General features: G+C 45.9%; 1 protein-coding gene across 2 annotated transcripts in view; it reads right to left on the reverse strand.

Annotated features, from left to right (window-relative positions):
• The window catches only part of GPAT4 (glycerol-3-phosphate acyltransferase 4), a 42,689-nt gene that overhangs the window by 10,990 nt on the left and 8,875 nt on the right, over positions 1 to 22,824 (reverse strand). The window contains exons 1-7 of one of the 2 annotated variants that reach the window (XM_074383832.1): positions 16,833 to 17,772; positions 14,739 to 15,751; positions 3,053 to 3,122; positions 2,589 to 2,889; positions 1,730 to 1,804; positions 639 to 728; positions 403 to 496 (exon numbers count right to left, since the gene is read on the reverse strand). In XM_074383832.1, the coding sequence (XP_074239933.1) occupies positions 403 to 496; positions 639 to 728; positions 1,730 to 1,804; positions 2,589 to 2,889; positions 3,053 to 3,122; positions 14,739 to 14,903 (795 nt within the window). In that variant the 5' untranslated portion in view covers positions 14,904 to 15,751; positions 16,833 to 17,772. Of the gene's footprint in view, positions 1 to 402; positions 497 to 638; positions 729 to 1,729; positions 1,805 to 2,588; positions 2,890 to 3,052; positions 3,123 to 14,738; positions 15,752 to 16,832; positions 17,773 to 22,824 lie in introns of those variants that run through there. The other variant, XM_039463384.2, reaches the window with a different exon arrangement.

Here is a 22,824-nt window from a genome sequence, read left to right on the forward strand (position 1 = left end):
GACTCCCCAGATCTTAAACTTCTTTTAATCAGTAATACTAGAAATAGGTCATTAAAAACATAACTGAAACCCCTAAGACAAAATACTAAAATACTAGAGTGATTATCTGTGTAAAACTGCCCCTCCCTGGGCAGATTCTCAGACGCCCTGGAAACACTCCTTGCCAGCCCCTCTCTCTCCCGTTGCGGGTCTACCTGAACGCCCTCAGCATCCTCTCCAGCCACACTCACCACTTACTCTGCCCAGGGCATCTCCTAGCACAGTCCCACAGAGCCCCCCCAGTCACAGTGTAGGTGGAGCCCACGCTTAAAAGTGTTTATGTGAAGGGTCCAGGAGTCTCCCAGCCCTGACCGGTCTAACATAGGAAGTCTTGCCTCAAGAACATGCCAGAAGAGCTCTTACCATGGCATAATAGCCATCGCTGGCCAAGATGATCACATCGATCGGCGAGGTATGATTAGCCACACAGATGCCACCGTTTCTCGGTCTGTTTTCCCTAGGTTTAAAAGGTATGCCAAGCAACCAAAATTAGTGTGAACAGTTCAAAGCTCAGAAGCGTTCTCCTGTTGGCCAAGCACAGGTGGGTGGCGTTTCCTGCCTGTGCCATCTCCCTTCGTATGGGTACGAAGCACGCTTACCTGTCGTGGTAGGTGATGATGGCTGTCAGCGCTCGCACACAGATCCGGTAACACATTAAGTGAACGTGTTTACTCATGAACTCCTTAAACCTGCAACAGGACAAGGATTCTGGGTGTTATTTTACATACAATAAGACAGAAAGAGTTGCTGACTTGAACAGCTCAGCAGTCCTTTATGATGGCAAAGTGCTTTTACAGACATAAGCACATACAGGAAAGCCAGTGATCCATGAGCACCTTTATGTTCACACATGAGGAAAGAAAGAGGGGACAGGGAGACTCACATGCACCCAAGTCAGCTGGTGGAGAATTCACAGCCTAGAATCCAGCATCGGGTGACCACAGGCGGGCTGAACTCCGTTCCACCCCACCGTCAACACCCAGGGGCAGGCCCGAGGCCAGAGGCCAACCTCCACACCAGCCCAGACAGAAGAAAGGTTTCCAAGCCCCAGAACTTCCCAAAGTGAGTAAAGTATTCTTCATTATCAGACAAAACCTCCCTACATTTCAGACCATTTTAAAAACAGTATCGTCTCACCACTTTATCCACACAAATACTCAAAACTAAACAAGCTATAAAATCTGCTAACATCTGAGTCTCAGACTCTAAATGTTTGTGGCTTCTCCCTTTTGTCTTTAAAATGGGAAGAATGTGAGGGCTGAAGGGCAAAAAGAACACAGTCGTAGAGCAAAATCAAAAAAGTAAAGACTACTGCTGCCACCACTGTTATCGCTGGGTTATTATTATCATTATTTTGAGACAGATTCTTGCTCTGTCACCCAGGCTGGAGTTGCAGTGGTGCAATCTCAGCTCACCGAAACCGCTAATTTTCATATTTTTAGTAGAGATGGGGTTTCACCATGTTGGCCAGGCTGATCTTGAATGTCTGAACTCAGGTGATCTGCCCGCCTTGGCCTCCCAAAGTGCTGGGATAACAGGCGTGAGCCACCATGCCCACCAGTGGGTTATTTAATCCATCTGAGATTCCGCGGATTTGGCTGAATCCAAAGAAGTGGCCTGGCCTTCGATATCTGAGCACCATTCCCAGAACAAACTGCACTTCAGGCGTGGACTCCCACACTCTACTCACCTCCCATTTGGCAAGTATCCCACCACAGTCGTGCCCACCACCAGAAGGCTAATCCCTGTGAAAGCCAGCGCTATCCTGTAAGAAGAAGAAAAGTTAGAGCACAGCCAGCAAATCTTTGTACCAAGTACAGAACTGAAGGTGTGAAAATCAAAGTGGGCATCACAAAAACCACCCCTAGGACCTGATCACCTGGGACCTGGACCAGAGTTCACCTAGAAATGCAAGCAGGCCTGTCAGAACCAGAGATCCTTTTAATTCCAGCTGACAGTGAGCCGTGGGTCTGGCTCTCAGCTGCCAGCATCTCCTGAGGCCTCAGGCAGCTGGAAGGCTGGAAAAACCCTAAGCTGGCTGTTCTGCGGCGGGGCTGCTCCCTGCTGTCCCCTCCTCTTCCCTTTGGCTAGAAACCCCGGTGGAAGCACAGCTTCCCTCTGAAGCAATAGGAGGTGGAGCCTGAAGGTACCAGCACCTGGCGAGACACACTCAGAACAACACATGGTACAGAGAAGCTGAGAGACCAATACTGCCTCTCTACCTGAGAGGCAAGCTTCAGGAAAGAATGAGCCATGCCCAGGGAGGAGTGGCCAGAAAGCACACGATGTTCCTGTCTGTGTGTATGCCATCATCTAGACAAGCAAGCTGTCTTTAAGAAATCCAACTGTTTCTATCTGATTTGCAGAGAATCCAAGGGCCTCTAAAGGAGAATTACCAGTGTACCCCTCCAAGGAGTCATGTGGCCTGGCCAGTGACAGTCATCCCCTCCTCCTTTCTAAAACAGGAACACATAGCAGAGCAGGCAGGTGGCCATCCACCAGGATTGGGGGGCAGCAGCAAGCCCCGCTTCCCACAGGCCCTGCCTCACCTGAGCGGCAGCAGGAAGCAGTAGCGAATGAGCACTCCTAACCCCCACAGGACCGTGAGCCGAAGGCTGATGTACTGGAAGTTATAATTGGTTCTGCTCAGTAGGTTCCAGGACTCCAGTTCCTCTGCTGAGAATCTTTTTGTCACCTCGTCATCCATAATGGTCTCCATTCCTTTCCGGCAAAAGTAGAAAATGTCAGAGAGCTCGAACTCTGGAGTGTTGTCCAGAGCCTTACTACTGCCACTTCGACGAATCTCTTTGATCTCTTCTTCTAGTGAAGTGGGATCCTTTGCAATGATTCCTGCAAAAGAATGTGTCCCTGTCAAGCAGCAGGCTGGGGGAGAGTACATGAGATGCACTCGGAGCACACACCCTGCACTGACGCAGGGAAGAGCCTGTGTGGCACCAGAAGCACTGGGGAACACTGTTCAAATGGACCTCTCAGGTCAGGGACAACGTCTTACCGTTGGTGTAGGGCTTGTAAAGCTGGTGGTTCTTCTCCTTGGCTCCTCGCTCCATTCTCAAGGTAGCCCACTGGGAGGGGAAGGAAGCAAGATACAAGAGTGAAAATGAGACCTGTTTTCAATCAGTGAACGCCTCCATCTCTGTTCTGTGAAAGCCTCAGTCCCAGTCACTTGAGATTGCAGCCACGAAGCACACAGTCCAGAAGGAAACTCACTACCTCTCCCCAGAGCAGCCCCTTCCTTGATAACTGGGACCAATAGTTAAGTCACCTACAGCAAAACACTAGAACTCAAGAAGCTGGGGTGAGCCTGCATCTCTCTGGCTCCGGGTTGTAGGGAACTCACTTGCTGACAGCACAGACCTCATAATTCCTCCGGCACTGCCCCACAGCAGCTACTCAAACCAGCAAAGGCAAGCATCCTGTAACTACTGTCTGCCACCAAATGACTCTAAGAAAGCAGCAATTTTGTTTTCGAGCAAACGAATAACTTAAGTAATACATATGTTTGGACCGTCCAGTAACAGGAGTTAACATTTTAATGGGAGAATCCCATAACTTTACATTGAAAGGCCTGTGAGTGGTTTAACAGTCCTAAAGGAAAAAAAGAATACTATCAAGAGACCAAAAAAAAAAAAAAAAAAAAAAAAAATACAGATTCAATTCCCAAGTTTACACTCCCTAGCTGTGTTCCTTAAGCAACCCATTCCGAATCTCTGAATCTTGCTCTCTTTATCTGTGAAACAGGATTGATTCTACCCCAACCTCCTGGAAGTGACAGGATCACTTAGGATCAAATGAGATCATGTATGGGACAAAACTGGGGAGACGCAAAGCACTCTGTCCTCATTATTACGAAATAACACAGATTCTAGAAGCGATCAAGGGAAAAGACGCTGTTCCTAGAGCCCCTCTTCCTTCACTAAAATCGGTTTCACTGGTACAAGACAGCCAGAGGCTGGGTCTCTTCCACTATTAAATGAGAGGTGAAAACGTGGGTGTACTTATCCCCTTTTGGATACGGTATCACTGGAGAGAAAGCTATGCCATGTCCACAGCAAGTCAGAACAGACATTTTAAAAGGTATCTCCTCGACCTCTGGCTTCCACGGTTATGCACGGCGGGCACGAGCCCATCATCCCGTGGCATGAGAAGACGCAAATGGCCCTGGGCACATGGCGCAGGTTCTGCTGGCAATGCCCAGAGGGTCAGCGAGACTGCACCACGTGGTCCAGCAAAGCCAAATGCTTGATGCAAGTTTAATCAGTGGTCTGAACTCATCGGGAAATTTGCTCAAACCCCACTGTCTAGAAAGGAAGATGGCTTACAGAGTCGCCACCCAAAGAAAGTCCAAAGGCGAGAAAACTCACATGATCTATTTTCTCTGTTTCAGATATTCGGCCATTGATGTCTTTTGGCTCTAAGTACAGATGAGCTTTCCTTTAAAAATGTTAGCGTAATACCTAAAATGGAAGAAAGTAAATCTCATCTGGTTTCCTGGAACTAGAGAAGAGGTGAAAAGGGGCAAAAGACTCGCAAAAATCCTGGCATGCAGAAACACAGGTCACTCAACAAGAGTTTGTGGTTCTACATTTTGGCCAGGCTCTGTTTTGGCACTGCAAGAATAATCAGAGGAGGAAAAACTTGAGGCCAGACACAGTGGGGCTCATGCCTGTAAATCCTAGCACTTTGGGAGGCCAAGGCAGGAGGACTGTTTGAGCCCAGGAGTTTGAGACCAGCCTAAACAACATGGCAAAACCCCGTATCGAAAAAATACACACAAAAAATTAGCTGGGCGTAGTATGCAGCTGTGGTCCCAGCTACTTCAGAGGCTGAATGGGAGCCAGGGGAAGTTGAGGCTGCAGTGAGCGGAGATCACACCACTGCACTCCAGCCTAGTAGATAGAGTGAGACCCTGTCTCAAAAATAAATAAATAAATAAAAAATAAGAGAGAGAAACTTGATTCTGTACTGACAATTCTGATACTTAAATGAAACTGCAATAAGGTAGAGTATATATGACATCAGGCCTATTGCGGATGACAATCTCAGCCCGAGGAATGTTTCAATGTGCAAAATTCAAGACGGCTGCAGGCTCTGTCATCATGGGAAAGGGATCTGCTAATTGAGATTCTACATCTCCTAGTTCTGTTGACAGTTCAGTAATAAACAACCCTTTGGCCTTCTTGAAGTTTGAAAAAATGAGTCCGTGTTTAGGAACTGTCCAAAGTCACAAGGACAGGGGAAAAGAGAGAGAGGGCTAAATAGCCTGTTAAGAAATGGCTGATCAGGCGGCTGGGTGCAGTGGCTTATGCCAGTAATCGCAGCACTTTGGGCAGGAGGATCTCTTAAGCCCAGGAGTTTGAGAAATGGCTGATCAATGAACTGGATGGATTCTTTTCGCCTGAGAGAAACCAAAAGATTCCTCTGACATATTTCAAGATGACTGTTCAGAAGGACTGGAAATGCAATAATAGAGAAGCTGTCTTTTGTGGGAGGAATTTGCATCTGCAGAGGAGACAAAGTGAAGTAAACAACAGATGCACGTGGGCTTTCTCTGAAGCACCTCCCTCCTTGTCTGAATCTAGGAAGAACTGAGAGTCAGATGCCTTTAAAGGTCTGAAAGAAGGCCGGGTGCGGTGGCTCAAGCCTGTAATCCCAGCACTTTGGGAGGCCGAGGCGGGTGGATCACGAGGTCGAGAGATCGGGACCATCCTGGTCAACATGGTGAAACCCCGTCTCTACTAAAAATACAAAAAATTAGCTGGGCATGGTGGTGCGTGCCTGTAATCCCAGCTACTCGGGAGGCTGAGAAAGGAGAATTGCCTGAACCCAGGAGGCAGAGGCTGCGGTGAGCCGAGATCGCGCCATTGCACTCCAGCCTGGGTAACAAGAGCGAAACTCCGTCTCAAAAAAAAAAAAAAAAAAAGGTCTGAAAGAAACACTTAGCATCTGCACTCTTGAAGGGTTGCTACCTATGAGCTTTCATTTACACAAGATCACCGGTGCTCGCCACGCCTCCTCTTCTCTCCCTCTTGTTACCTGTTGCCACCTGATTTACCACCATCGCCTGTTTTTTTGGCCATGCTCCGAACCCCCACTGCTTCTGTAACCTCAAATGCTACAAAAGCATCAACGATCTGGCTATTTCTTTGAGATCTTTGTAAAACTCCTGTGCACATTAATAAATGTGTATGCCTTTTATTACTCTGCTTTTGTGAGCTGATTTTTCTGTGACTCTGTAGAGGGCAAAGGGGATGATTTCCCTTGGCCCCTACAAACCCTATGGGACCAAATCAAAGGGCCTCTGGGAAAACACTGCTTCTCTACACTACACTTGCACAGCACACGTCTGACACCAGATGTGTGGAGACTGCTCCCCAATCCCAAACCAAGCAAATCTTCAGCAGGTACTAGCTGGGTGTCCTGTAATTCAATTCAATTCTGAGGCTATCGACCTGGAGTTGGTATCAGATCCCACAAGTTAAGATTCATTCCAACATGACTGCCCCTACTTTAAATGCCAGCTGAAAGTCTCATGTGACCCATACTTCTGACTGACGAGCTATAAATCAGGGTTCCCACAACCCCCTCTTCAGGTTCAGTTTGCTGGAGCTCAGGAAGCACCAGATGGAAGATATGCATAGGGCAAGGTATTGCAAGCCCTTGCCAACCTCCCAAGAGGATGCTCTCACCCAGCTGCCTCCTGGTTCATGCCACGTCCTCTGCACTGCCTTATTACCTACTGAACTGCTTCTCTCTTGCCTTCCTTCGATCCACCTGAACACATGCTGCCATAGTCCAGCCATGTCACTTTCTTGTTCAAAAACCTTCAATGGGCTGGGTGCAGTGACTCACGCCTGTAATCCCAGCACTCTGGGAAGCCGAGGCAGGTGAAGCACTTGAGGTCGGGAGTTTGAGACCAGCCTGGCTGACACAGCAAAACACCATCTCCACCAAAAATACAAAAATTAGCCGGGTGTGGTGGCACATGCCTGTAACTCCAGCTACTCAGGAGGCTGAGGAAGGAGAACCGCTTGAACCCGGGAGGCAGAGGCTGCAGTTAGCCGAGATTGCAACACTACTGCACTCCAGCCTGGGTGACAGAGGGAGATTCTGTCTCCAAAAAAAACTTTCAATGACTTCCCAATGCCTGAAGTTCAGTACTACAGCCCAACTCATGCCCTCCATGTGCCCAGTGTTTTTGCCCTACTGAACTATGTGCCATCTCTAAACAAGACGACCTTTTTGCCTTTATCAACTGTGCTTCTAGAATGCTCCATCCTTTTCCCTTTTATGATCCAGTTCAAATGTCAAATCTAAGAAATGTTACCTGCTCGATTCCTGCAATTAGAATTCACCTCTGCCTGTGTATTTCAACTGGTCTCCCATTCTGAATTAGTTATACATGCATATATTTGTCTTTCCTATTAGCCTACACATACCTCAAGAGGCAGAAGCCGGAACTTACCCATATGTGCACTTCAGCACAGTCTGAGAGAGTGCCTTCCACTTAGTAAGCGATCACTAATCTAATTCATCAACTCCCAATATTTCTCTCCATCAAGGTCTCCTTATGGAAAAGTAGACAAAAATGACAAAACCTGGAACTACTTCCTATTATCTTCCCCCACCAATCATTCCCGTCTCCTTGTTTGTCCTTTAACCTACCCAAGGTTATGTTAAAACCACACTTCTCATCGCAGTAGAATGACCTCTTTCGCTACAACCATGTGAAAGGGGTATTCATACTCCCACTCTCTAGATGAAGAAACACTGCAAAGTTCAACGCCTTTTCAGAGCTAGCAATGAAAGCCCTGGGATTCAAGGTAAGGGCTGCCTGACCAAAAACCAATGCCCATGGCACACAATGGCACCACCACTGCGATCTCTTCAGCTTCTCCACAACTACCACTGGTTTCTATGACACGCCACCACCAAGTTCCACCTTGGAGTTTAACTCGGATAGTACAGCTGTCTCATCTTCTCTAACTTGACTCGATCAACTCCTTTCACATCTTTTTTTTTTTTTTTGAGACGGAGTTTCACTCTTGTTACCCAGGGGTGCAATGGCACGATCTCGGCTCACCGCAACCTCTGCCTCCTGGGTTCAGGCAATTCTCCTGCCTCAACCTCCTGAGTAGCTGGGATTACAGGCACGTGCCACCATGCCCAGCTAATGTTTTTTTTTTTTTTTTTAATAGAGACGGGGTTTCACCATGTTGACCAGGATGGTCTTGATCTCTTGACCTTGTGATCCACCCGCCTTGGCCTCCCAAAGTGGTGTGATTACAGGCTTGAGCCACCGCGCCCGGCTCCTTTCACATCTTTATTCTTATCTTTGTTCTTTTTTTTTTTTTTTTTTTGAGGAGGAGTTTTGCTCTTGTTACCCAGGCTGGAGCGCAATGGCACGATCTCAGCTCACCGCAACCTCCGCCTCCTGGGTTCAGGCAATTCTCCTGCCTCAGCCTCCTGAGTAGCTGGGATTACAGGCATGCGCCACCATGCCCAGCTAATTTTTTGTATTTTTTTTGTAGAGACGGGGTTTCACCATGTTGACCAGGATGGTCTCAATCTCTTGACCTCGTGATCCACCCGCCTCGGCCTCCCAAAGTGCTGGGATTACAGGTGTGAGCCACCGCGCCCGGCCATCTTTGTTCTTTATATCCAGGCTTTCTTCTCTTCTCTCTTCCAGGTCATTCTCAACTCAGTTGAGAGTCTGCTCCTAGGAATTCTACTCCCAGTGATCCATCACCTCTGTGGAGAGGGTTCACGCGAAGCACAAACATTAAGAAAACAGTCTAAAACTCTTCCAGTCACATGCTGCTCTCTGCACACAAAGATCTTCTGTGACTCAGCATGAACAAGACCTGCACTGAGTTAGGTCTTCCAGGAAAGGGAATAGAAAAGTCATTGATCCGCCCATATCCTCTCCATATGCCTTCTCCCTTGGCAGGTACACAAATATTTTCTCCTGGTTCCTCTATATAGGGAGAACTAGTCATGGGAAAGGAGCTGTAAGCCAGGGCTTGCTTAGGTCTGCCAAAAGCACAGGTGTATGTACTGCATGAACTATTAGGCATCCAGTTTTAATGATGTTTATGAAGATTATCTAGTAAAATGTAAAAATGGCTGATAAAATGCCAAAAGAAAATGCAGACACACAATTAAAAGTATACACTATTAATACAGCCATAAAATATAAATGTGTATTGCCAAAGACTGAGAGGGAAAAGGCAAAAAAATTAAAAGATGTTACAAGCTGTGGGCCACGGATGAATGTTTAAAACTGTCTAATGTTGGCCAGGCGTGGTGGCTCACACCTGTAATCCCAGCACTTTGGGAGGCCAAGGCGGGTGGATCACGAGGTCAAGAGATCGAGACCATCCTGGCCAATATAGTGAAACCCCGTTTCTACTAAAAAATACAAAAATTAGCTGGGCATGGTGGCGCACGCCTGCAGTCCCAGCTACTCGGGATGCTAGGTAGGAGAACTGCTTGAACCCAGGAGGCAGAGGTTGCAGTAAGCCGAGATAGCACCACTGCACTCCAGCCTGGCACCTGGCGACAGAGCAAGACTGTCTCAAAAAAAAAAAAAAAAAAAAAAAAAAAAAAAAAAAACAACTGTCTAATGTCTGTCTGGTTATCTTATTGCTCTATTACAAGCCACCCTAAAACTCAGTGGCTTAATACACCATTCACTCCATTCATTCATTCATTCATGCTGAGCAGCTAAGGACTGGAATCCTCAGAAGACTCATCCTTTCAGTGTGGGATGGCTGGTACTGCCCTTCAGGGCCTTATGAAGCTGGGAGCTGCGCTGCCTACACCCAACATGGTGGCTGGGGTCCAGGGGCAAGTAGCCTGAGAGAGGGGCCAGACAGAAGCCCCGCTGCATTCTAATCTCACATATCACAGCATCATGCCCCCGCATCCTCTGTGTCAGGAACAGTCAGTGAGCTAGGTCCACACTTGGACGGGACATCAGAATACCCTGGGGAGCTTTTTAAAAAATGCCCATCCAGGCCGGGTGTGGTGGCTCATGCCTATAATCCAAGCATTTTGGAGGCCAAGGCGGGCGGATCACCTGAGGTCGGGAGTTCAAGACCAGCCTGACCAACATGGTGAAACCCCGTCTCATAAAAAAAAAAATTAAAAAATTTTAAAAATAAATAAATAAACAATGCCCATCCAGATCAACTAAAGCAGGTTCTGGGGCTCAAAAGTTTTTTCTTTTTTTTTTTTTTTTAAGATGGAGTCTTGCTCTGTCGCCCAGGCTGGAGTGCAGTGGTGTGATCTTGGCAGGCTGCAACCTCCACCTCCAGGTTAAAGCAATTCTCCTGCCTCAGCCTCCCGAGTAGCTGGGATTACAGACATGCATCACCATGCCCAGCTAATTTTTGTATTTTTAGTAGAGACAGGGTTTCACCATGTTGGCCAGGCTGGTCTCGAACTCCCAACCTCAGCCACCTGCCTCCCAAAGTGCTGGGATTCCAGGCATGAGCCACTGTGCCCAGCCCCACAAGCATTTTTTAAAATGCTTCCCTGGGCCATTTAAATGTGTTCACAGGAGGGAGAAGGGCAAAATGAAGATGATTTCTGAGCTTTCTTCTGGCTGTAAAATTATACATATTATTTCAATTTAGGAATCGGTGAAGAGGCTTTAAAAAGTAAAATAAAGGTCTCTCCTTGCTAGAGAATAAATGTTTCTATCTCCTCAAAATTCACGTTGAAACCTAAGCCCCAATGGGATAGTATCTGGAGGTGGAGCCTCTGGGAGGTGATAAGGTCATGATGGTGAAGCCATCATGAATGGCACTAGTAGTACCCTTATAAAAAGGACCTCAGCCGGGCGCAGTGGCTCAAGCCTGTAATCCCAGCACTTTGGGAGGCAGAGGCGGGTGGATCACAAGGTCAAGAGATCGAGACCATCCTGGTCAACATGGTGAAACCCCGTCTCTACTAACAATACAAAAAATTAGCTGGGCATGGTGGCACGTGCCTGTAATCCCAGCTACTCAGGAGGCTGAGGCAGGAGAATTGCCTGAACCCAGGAGGCGGAGAGGTTGCGGTGAGCCGAGATCGCGCCATTGCACTCCAGCCTGGGTAACAAGAGCGAAACTCCGTCTCAAAAAAAAAAAAAAAAAAAAAAAAGGACCTCAGAGAGCTACCTCATCCCTCTGCCGCATGAGGGCACAGAGAGAAGACAAACGTCTATGAACCAGGACGCAACCTCACCAGACACCAAATTTGGTGGTGCCTGGACCTGGTTTTCCTAGCCTCCAGAATTGCAAAAACTAAATGTGTTTTTTAAGCCACCAGACCCTGGTAGTTTGTGACAGAGCCTAAATAGACTAAGACACTCCTCAATTTTAAAAAAGGTACGTACAAACACCTACAAGTGTAGGTGTATTTTAGACAAATACACAGACACAACTTCTCAAGACCTGGAGCCCACTGGGCCAAGTCCAGCTGTACCTATGTGACCACTGAGAAGCCAGCATTCAGTTCCTACTGTCCATTCAGATGGACTCAGAGCAGTAACCGAGGCTGAGAAAAGACCAGCACTCCTCCAGAGCACCGCCAGGCCCCTCTGGAAATACACCAGTCCTCTCTGGCCCACCTGACACAGTTCACAGCCAGGGCTTAACCGTCCACAAACAGGACAGGCCCCACAGGGCATCTACAACCATTTCGGTGGCTGGCACACACCTCTAAAAAGGAAGGGGTGCAAATCTAGTTTCTGAAATTCTAAATGTTGACGTCACGAATATACATATGCTACTGCCATCATCACTTCTAAATCACTATGCCCCAGGCTAGACGCGGTGGCTCACACCTGTAATCCCAGCACTTTGGGAGGCTGAGTCGGATGGATCACTTGAGGCCAGGAGTTCAAGACCAGCCTGAGCAAGATGGAGAAACCCTATCTTTACTAAAAATACAAAAATTAGCCAGGTGCGGTGGCACACACCTGTCATCCCAGCTACTTGGGTGTCTAAGGCAGGAGAATCCCTTGAGCCCAGGAGGCAGAGATTGCAGTGAGGCAAGATCACACCACTGCACTCCAGCCTGGGCGAAAAAGTGAGACTCTGTCTCATAAATAAATAAATACACAAATCACTGTGGCCCAAACCAGTAATTTTTAAGATATGCCTTCAAATAGTCTCTGTTGGCTCAAGACTGCATGTATCATAAATTACCCCAAGGTATACATATGATGAGGTTTCCACTGTATTATTAATCTACATTAAAAGTCATAAGAAGGTACATTTTAAAAAATAGTCACAATACAAAGGATTTATTTGGCTACAAACTTTAAAGCATTTATTTGGGGGACATTTTCAAAATGGGGTAAGGAATGTACATAAATTCTAGGCCTTTCGTCCCACCCAAAGTCATCCAGTTGAAGGTTTAACTACTACAAGAGAACTCTAGGCTCATCACTCTTACTTCTGCATTTCAATAATTACAATTTCCATAGGTCCATGAATTAACCACTTGCTTACAAACATAAACAAAAGCTAGACACCACTGACTGTGTCCCAAGTTTATCAGCTTTTCTACTAATTCTATCCTGGAAGATGTTTTCATGGTGGTAAAAGGGCACAGGCAGTAAGCTGTATCATCCACAGGGATCATGTGTGCTGCTCAAGATTTTCTTGGACTAAAATATATGGAAACTACATTTCCTGATTAATTAAAATAAATACATTAGAAAATCACTATTCCTCACACGTTAGTACGCCTCTGACTGTGTAGAGTCTAACTCAATAGGTCTAGTGTGGGCCTGCAATGGCCATTTCTAATCAGCTGCTCGTTGACACTCACGTGGCGGCTCTCCAGACCACACTCTGAGTAGCAAGGACCCAGATACAGATAACCTCAAGTCCATCCTAAGCAATGCTCAAAGATCAGTTCTTAAAAACAGGTACTCCAACAAATGCATGTACACATAGCAGCACTATTCAAAATAGCCAGAGAAGGTGGAAACAGCCCAGCCTTGTCCATCAATGGATGAAAGGACAAGCAATTCACGTAAAATACAATTCAGCCCCCAACCCACAAACACGCAGAAGAGAAGTAGTGACATGTGCCATGTTGCTGATGAACCTTGAAAATGTTATGCTGAGTGAAAGAAGCCGGAAACAAAAGGGCATATCTGGTATGATTCCATTCACATGAAATACACAGAATAGGTAAATTCAGAGACAGATGCTGGTGTGGTTGCCAGGGGCTGGCGGGGAAGGAGGAGTGGGGAGTGAATGCTTAATGAGTGTGGGACTGATGAAAATATGGTGAACTGGACAAAAAACAATGTGAATAAACACCACTGAACTGTTCACTCTAAAATGATTAAGTTTATATTGTCAATTTCTCCTCCGTTTTCTTATATGTAGGAAAAAAACATATGCTCACAGGCATAGTAAGTACCGAAAAAGATAAAACCCAAGATTCAATAACAAACATAAAAATATTTCCTACTATAATGTAACATTTCGTACAGCTCACTTAATCTGAGTCGTTTTCTTCACTGATAAAATGCAGATATAAATAAAATGCAGATTGATAAAATGCCCTGTCTACCACTGAATTATAAGGAACTAAAAAAAATGACAAAAGTTACTCTCAAAACCAAAAGATACAATATGGGCTGGGTACAGTGACTCACACCTGTAATCCCAGCACTTTGGGAGGCTGAGGTGGGCAGATCACTTGAGGTCAGGAGTTAGAGACCAGACTGGCCAACATGGTGAAACCCTGTCTCTACTAAAAATACCAAAAAATTAGCCAGTTGTGGTAGCGGGCACCTGTAATTCCAGCTACTCAGGAGGCTGAGGTAGGTGTATTGCTTGAACCCCAGAGGCAGAGGTTGCAGTGAGCCGAGATCAGGCCACTGCACTCCAACCTGGGCAACAGAGCAAGCCTCCCTCTCAAAAAAAAAAGAAGAAAAAAAAAAGATACAAGATGAACAAACAATGCTGTATTATTTTTACTACTATAAGTGCCCTTCTCAAATTACACACGAATCCCTAAAGATCTGGTGACTACTAAAAACAGACGTTATAATTAAATCACCAAACCTGTGCTGAGGTATTTAAGTCTTGTGGGCGAGATCAACTTTCAAAAGCATCCCTCTCACCCATTTTCTTACAATGTAACCAGTCTGGTATAATTCAATGGTCAGGTAAATTTTGACATATGTTCAGAAATGTATCTTTCGCTTCTATCTTTAAGAAAATAAAACAATTCAAATGCCCTTTTCTGTCCATTCTTTTAGTGTGAAATGCAAGGACCTACTCAGAATGCCTGGAGGGAAGAGCCTCTCCCAGGCTTCTCAGTGAGCGAAGATGCCTGCAGCAGCTTCGAGCTATGGCATCTGTTATGTAAGAAGAAACAGAGATGGCAGTGCTTTTCTTTCATTCTAAGCCCCATTCTCTTTGAAATAAACAGGCAGTATGTGGAGTCACGGTATAGGTCCCTTTGCTCAGCATGAATCAAACACACAAGTACCTTTCAAAAGTACACATTTAGTTATCCTTTTCAGTTAAAAACCCACTTCCCATTCTCCCAACTTTCTCCCTATCTAACAAAGAGAGAACAACAGTCCCGTAAGAACAACCCTTTTTGCTAAATGCACTTCCTCTCTCCTCTGTGAAGCAACCTTTTGTAACAGCACAACTTACCGCAAATATTTTTAACAGAGTTTTCATGTAGAGTTTGCGGATACCAAAGGAGACTCCAAAAATGGCTGGCACTATGATGAAAACGAGAAGGAGGGTGAAGAGGACAGTCAGGGAGATGCCCAGAAGGTTGACAATCAGGCTATCAAAAGGCAGCAACAGGAACATGGTGGAGGATCCAGGCCAGGCCAGCACCTGCCTCCCCAAGAACAAACTGCAGACTTCAGATGGTCCTTCCCAACAGCACCAGCCAGGGAAAGGAAGCAAATTCCCGAAGGACAGCAAACCCCATTCCAAACTCAACGCCCTTCAACCGCCTGAATAGATGGCCTGGGAGGAGAATGACGGGGAAACAGGGCCACAGGAGACAGCTGCAAACACCAGGTCTCTCCAGAACGGAGGGACTCTGGAAATGAATGAAGCTCGATGGGTCTTCAGTAAAAGCATCCGAGTCCAGACAGAGGTTCTGTGCAAGTGAACAGCGAGGGTGGGAAGCTCTGCTCTGCTGTCCTGATGCTGCTTCCAGAGGTCTTACGTGGTCTTCCTGCCCAAGGGCATTCAACAGATAAATCTGTCCTGTGGATCTGTCACTGCCAGAAGTACCAGGAAGAGTTCAACTTGGTGCCAGAAAAATCCTGATAACGCCTATGAAGGGGAAACTACTGGCACTTCACACAGAAGGCTTTTGAACTTGAATATGTGGAAATTAAATAATTGTTTTACTTAAAATTCCTTCATGAGCTGAAAACCGTGTTCATTGTAGAGAGTTCATATCTGGCCCCATCCTCCCTGGCAAGGCTCCTGGTGCTCGCAGCTCCCAGGACCCTCCCTACCTGGAGAGCTACAGTCTTTGCCAGCAGGAAAGAGACGATGGCATACAATGTCTCATGCTGCAAGCGCTGAGTGTAATTCCAGATGCATCTGGCATTGGTTTCCCCTGGACGCTCTTCTCCCTAAGGCTCTTTCTTAGCAGTAACCTGGGTTCTTGGCAAACAGCTGCTTACATGCTGCCAAAGCTGGGAGAGGGAAACAGAAACACTGTCAGTCACACAAATCAAGAGGCGAAATGTCAACATGCTTGGGGCCAGGGGGACTGTTTCAGGGTTAGCCTAAAACTGCCAGTGTCGTCAATGCCTGCTTCTCAAATCATCAAGGTCAAAGAGACCAGGCAGAGCCAACAGGTGGCAGACGTGAATGTGGGAGGGAAACACAGGGGTTTTACAGTTTTCAACCCAAATGATAGGATCTGTGGTCAAACTTTCTGAATAGAAAATACATGTATAGGAGACACATTTCAAAGACAAAAAGGGTGTGCTATGGAAAGTACACTTCCCTCCTACCTGTCCCCCGGGTATTCAGGGTGGTTCTGCACAGAGGCAACTAAAGGTCGTAACCACCTTTGTATTCTTCCCAAGACATCCTATACTTCTCCAAGGAAATCACCGTGGTTTTCCATCACCACTGGTCCCCAGGCCTGGCAGCAACAATGATGGATTATTCTTCACCTTGCTTTTTGCTTTTAACTTAACATATCTTAGAAGAATGTCCCATCAGTACACACAGAGCTCCCTCATTCTCCAGGTGCACAGTTTTCAACTTAAGAATGTGCCACGATTTAGCTGACCGGTCTCCTAAGGCTAAACACTGACATTTCTACTTTTTTTGTATAAATAATGCTGTAAGGAATAACCAGGTACATCATGACTTAGTATACAAAATGTGCTTAGCAAATAGATTTTCAGGGTAAATTCCTAGAAATGGAATTGCAGAGGAAAAAAAAATACATATTTTTTAATTTGCAAGATCTTGTCACATTTTCCACATAGAGATTAAACTCCTCCAGCCTCCCCCGACACTGGCCACTCATTTTGAAATTCCACTATTTCACATAACTCACAGAAGTATTCCAATTTTACATCACTCATTCCAAATCCCTGAACTCGGGGGTACCCTACCAAGTCTCTCTGACAAACATTCTGGCTTCATACCAATCACCTTCAGGCTCTTCCAAACACTTGGAAGTTTAAGAAATTGAACAAATGGACAAGAACTGACTTTGCCTTAAAATCTGAAAACTCAAGGCTCTTCCCTTGTTACCTTGTTTGGTTATCCCCAGACCATCAATCGCTACGATTTCCACTTTACACATCAGGAAGCTGAGACAGGTAGACACAGACCCAGTTCCTCTGTATGGCTCCATGACATTCACACACTTCTGAGGACAAAATGCTCTAGTCTACAAGGACATGGTATTCAGTGGCACTGGGTCAGAAACCCCAGTTCCTAGCTCTGACGGCCACTTCTTACGTTTCCTTCCGCTTCACACTGTCATTGTTGTTGCTAACATTGACTGAGTTCTTACTACATGTCAAGCATTGCACTCAGGTGCATTTCACATATACCACCCTCACGTAATCCTCACAACGGCTGTACGGCGAAGTCATTGTCATCTGGATCTAGAGGTGAGGACGCTGAGGCTGAGAAGATTAAGGAAGTCACCCAGGGTGGCAGACAGGAGGAAGCAAGACAAGTGCGTCCATCTCCAGGCCCCTGCTCTGTAACCCCTACTCCTTCCGAGCTCCCAAACTACAGGTCTAAAAAATGGAGTAGCACTTCCTTCAAGCCAGCCTGCTCTACGGAACTTCTTGTGATTAGAGAAAACCATCAGGATCTGGACCCCAGTATCAGAATTTGGTGGTGGTCTCAGAATTCAAGGTACAGACGTGCTCTTTTATTTTTATGAACACTTGTACGTGCCAGTTTTCTAACAGCGTTCTGGAGGCAGTTCAGGTTTTGGTAACCTGAGTTACCGAAGTCCCTAGGCCTGTCCAAGGCAACCCATCCTTTCCTCCTCTATTGCTGTCTCCGACTCTCCATGGACAGCACTGCCGTGGGGAAGAGGCAGCAAGGGCCTCTGTCCTACTGGCAAGGGTTACACTGAGTTCCACAGAGCCAAGGTGACCGACACCAGAGTCACTCTGACCCTCTTCCAGAGTGTAGATCACTCCTTCAAGGATCACAACTGGGAATTCCCAAGGTTATTCTGGGTTTATGTCCCCAAACCAGTAAACACATGTCGCAACGAACCAATTTCTTCACCTAGTTCAAGCATTGGCCAATCACAACCCACCTCTGGCTACAGTCTTTCACAAAAGCTCATGAGTTTTTACATTCTTAGACTCTTTTAAAAAGATGCAAAGAGCAAAGATGTGACAGAGACCATGGCCTGTAGAGCCGAAAATACTCACTATCTGCCCGTTCTAGGAAGAGTCTGCACTCATGACCTTGCTGGTCTTTCCTCTGCTGAGACAGTGACCTCTCCCCTGCTGCCCTCCCGGTTCGATCCCATCCTGCCCCACCCCACCCCCTGAGTTCCTTTTTCTGAGTGCCAGCCTCCAGGACAGAGAACACCAAACTGGCCTAACAAGTTATCTGGCCAACACTAAACAATACTCACACAAATTCTTAGAAGTAGAGGAAAGAGCAAGTCAACTGAGTTTACCAAACCGGTCGTGTTTAGAAACCGAAAAATCATTAAAGCCAGAGGTAACTGGTGGCATAAGTAAGGTTGCCTTAATACAGACTTTAATGTCTAGAAATATTAGAAAACTGTTCATATTAGAACTCAATCAAACCAGAATTTCTAGTTACAAGCATGACCCCTTAAGGAGTGTGAGCTGGGGAAGCCGTTCATTCAGAGGAATATTCACTTTTTCTCTCAACGTCCACAGCTGGGTTCCAGCCAAACTCACCCAGAATCATCAGGGCCAAAGTTCCCCCACAGCCCAAACATTCCAGAGAATCAGCTAGTTCTGAGCCTTTTAGGAAGGAAGCTGCCTCCATTCCAGGAAGGCAACAGAGCCCATCACTAAGCTAACCTAACTCTTCAACCCACGGAATGGTAAATCTGAGCCTTTAGGTCTCCAAATGGCCTTAGTTCTTGGAGTGATGTTCATTCATTCAACAAATACTCACTGGGCACACAGTGTGTGCCAGATGGTACACCAGGTGTCAGCTGTTGTTCAGTGGTGAAGAGACAGGCCTCAGGACACACATCCACAAACAAGCACACAAAAGTCATAATTTCAAACTATGATGACTGTTGACAAGGAAAACAGACTCCTGGAAAAGAACTTAATTTAAATCAAGGCATCTACACCAATTCTGACCCAATCACAAGGTACTGGGCAGGGACTATTATCACTCCTAATTGCAGAAGCACATACTTTTCAGCCAGCTCTCTGTGATACATCCCAACTCAGGGACCATAACTACTAGAATATGCGCAGACAGAGGCCCTGTGCCAACTCGAAAGGTAAAAAGAAAGGCCACTTTATCAATACATGCTTAGATCACACATGTATTTTTAGGATGCATGTATTTTTGGAGCGCACCAAGCACTATGCCTGTTACATGTTAGATCTCAATGAATGATACATATTATCATTTCATTAGGATCAGAAGAAACTCAGTCTTCAGTTCTAAGTACCAAACTTCAAGAAGGCTTAGAGAGGAAGGCATTACAATGTATGACACAAAATCCACAAGCCAAAAAACACAACTTACCTAGCACACAGTATAAGTGTTCAATAAAAAGATTAGCCATAAAACAGAGAAATTCAGCCGGGCGCGGTGGCTCACGCCTGTAATCCCAGCACTTTGGGAGGCCGAGGCGGGTGGATCACGAGGTCGAGAGATCGAGACCATCCTGGTCAACATGGTGAAACCCCGTCTCTACTAAAAATACAAAAAATTAGCTGGGCATGGTGGCTCGTGCCTGTAATCCCAGCTACTCAGGAGAATTGCCTGAACCCAGGAAGCGGAGGTTGCAGTGAGCCGAGATGGCGCCATTTGCACTCCAGCCTGGGTAACAAGAGCGAAACTCCGTCTCAAAAAAAAAAAAAAAAACAAAACAGAGAAATTCAAATTGAAACTACAGTGAGATGGCAAAGAAATTGTGATAAACCACTGTACTGGTAAGAATGAGAAAATATCCTCAAATACTGCTGGATGGAATGTAAAACGGGTTCAACGTCTATGAAGAACAATTTAGCAACTGCCACCAAAATTGTAAATGTACTTAACCTTAGATCCAGCAATTCCACTTCTAGAAATTTATCCTAAGGATAAATCAGACCAGTGGTTCCCAACCAAGGGTAACTTCTTTACTTCCTTTGGGAACATCTGGCAATAGCTGCAGGAATTTTTGGCTGCCATTACTCAGGATAGGAGTGCTACTACTGGCACCTAGTGCAGCGTGCAGGGCAGAGATGATGCTGCACATCTTACAATGCACAGGACAGCTCCCACAATGATAACTGTCCAGCCCCAAAAGTCAGTAAAGCAAAAGTGTATAAACCCTGTATTCTAAAGCACGAGCAAAGTGATAATATACGCTGGGTTACTGATTACACCATTGTCTCTAATATCAAAGCAAACATCAATGTCCCCCAATAGAGGATATAATGGAATACTATTTATCTAAGCCCATCACTAGGAAGGAGAAGGGGGATTTGAAGGTATTCCCTCAAAAAGCAATAACATTACACTAACGAGGTTTTCAACTACCACTTGTGCCTAAAGGTGTTTACAAGCCCCTAAAATAGCTGGAGTATGCTTTCCTATCCAGAAAATGTACATGGCCTGACAGGGAGGAAAACACGACCACAGCCAGTGTCTGCAGAGAATACTGGGGGCAAACGGGACCTCTCCAGAAAACAGGAACATAAATGCTGGAGGCTTCAAGATGGTACTCTGTGCAAACACATCAGTAAAAACTGAGACTCACAGTAAATCTGAATCAGGACAGCCGCTATCCATGCACAGATGGCAGGGGCATGAGCCGTGTGGGCCCTCAGAGACCCAGCCAGAGCCATCCCCTGGCTGCTAAAGGCTGTAATGGTTCTCTACCCAGCATGCTGAATTGCATCACGGGGTCTCAGTTCAGATTAAAGAAATTAGATTCTCTGCAGGTACAATCTAGATTTGTTCTTAAGACACTCGAGCAATTCGAATGTGTAACCAGTTGAGACTACCGAGTTAAGGGTTCTTAACAGTTAACTGAGTAAGGACAACTGAAACTAAGAAGACAACCATCTCCGAGCACAAATTACTCATTAAGCAAAAGGCATCTAGTTCTCTTAAAAAAGAAAAAAAAAAAAAGGAGAGGGAGCACATTCATAAGAGAGGTGGTTCACGCCTGTAATCCTAGCACTTTGGGAGGCCGAGGTGGGTGGATCACCTGAGGTCAGGAGTTCAAGACCAGCCGGGCCATCATGGAGAAACCCCATCTTTAAAAAAGAAATTTAAAGGCCGGGCGCGGTGGCTCAAGCTTGTAATCCCAGCACTTTGGGAGGCCGAGGCAGGTGGATCACGAGGTCGAGAGATCGAGACCATCCTGGTCAACATGGTGAAACCCCGTCTCTACTAAAAATACAAAAAATTAGCTGGGCATGGTGGCACGTGCCTGTAATCCCAGCTACTCAGGAGGCTGCGGCAGGAGAATTGCCTGAACCCAGGAGGCGGAGGTTGCGGTGAGCCGAGATCGTGCCATTGCACTCCAGCCTGGGTAACAAGAGCGAAACTCCGCCTCAAAAAAAAAAAAAAAAAGAAATTTAAAAAAAAACAAGAGAGGTGGTGAGGATCTAGAACGACATCCCAGGACATGAAACCTGGTGGAAGCCCTTCAGTACTGGAGAGCAGTCAGAAGGCTAGACCAGGCTGGCTGTCACCTAGAAAAAACGGATTTGCTTGAGACATCTGACACAAGGGAACTGGTGTTATGGTTGGTAGTTATGGGGTATAAATTTTAGCTCAATACTAAGAATCCAACCCTCATGCCGGGCGCGGTGGCTCAAGCCTGTAATCCCAGCACTTTGGGAGGCCGAGGCGGGTGGATCACGAGGTCGAGAGATCGAGACCATCCTGGTCAACATGGTGAAACCCCGTCTCTACTAAAAATACAAAAAAATAGCTGGGCATGGTGGTGCGTGCCTGTAATCCCAGCTACTCAGGAGGCTGAGGCAGGAGAATTGCCTGAACCCAGGAGGCGGAGGTTGCAGTGAGCCGAGATCGCGCCATTGCACTCCAGCCTGGGTAACAAGAGCGAAACTCCGTCTCAAAAAAAAAAAAAAAAAAAAAAAAAAGAATCCAACCCTCATGCTCTGTTGGTGGGAATGTATGATAATGCAGCTGGGAGAATGGTAAACAGAGTTACCATATCCCTCGCAATTCCACTCCTTGGTATATACCCAAGAGAAAGACAAATTGTCTACACAAAACAATCGCACATGAATACTCATAATGGCATTATTCAGAACAGCCGAAAGACAGAAACAACCAAAACGTCCATCAACTGATGCCTGAATAAACAAAATGGTGCATCCATACAATGGCATCTTCGGCCATAAAAATGAAGAAATGATACAAGCTATAACATGGACAAATCTTCAAAACATCAGACTCAGTAAATGAAACTCATCAAAAAGACCACATATTGATTCCATTTACACAAAATAGGCAAATCTACACAGAAAGTAGATTATTGGTTACTTCAGAGCTGGCGAGAGTGGAGAGACACGCGATTGACAGCTAAAAGATTTCCTTCTGAGGTGATGAAAACGTTCTAAAACTATGTTGATAACTGTACACATCTGTGAACCTAATAAACCCCACTGAACTGTACGCTTTCAATAAGTGAATTGTATCTCAATAAAGCTATGTTTAAAAGAACCTAAGATTCGAAAAGAATAGGCTGTGTAGGGAGACCTTCACCTACATCTGCATGCTGCAGAGTGGCAGATACATTAGGGTAGTTAGACCAGATGTCTTCTAAAATTCCTTCCTGAAACAAGTTTTTTGTCCTTATGTCTTTATTTAAAATTGCAGGATGTCAGGGAAGCAGTAAAGCATGATGGTCAAACATACATGGAATCAGACAAGCTACATTAAAAACCAGCCTTCCCGACTTTCTGGCTGTCAGACCTCAAAAAAGTAACATTTCATGCTTCTGTTTTCTCATCTGTAAAGTCGGAATAATACAGATCTGGTGGTATTGTTGAAGACTGCACGTGACGCCTATCAAGCTATC

Source organism: Saimiri boliviensis, chromosome 13 (assembly GCF_048565385.1).
Source record: "Saimiri boliviensis isolate mSaiBol1 chromosome 13, mSaiBol1.pri, whole genome shotgun sequence".
Lineage (NCBI taxonomy): Eukaryota > Metazoa > Chordata > Mammalia > Primates > Cebidae > Saimiri > Saimiri boliviensis.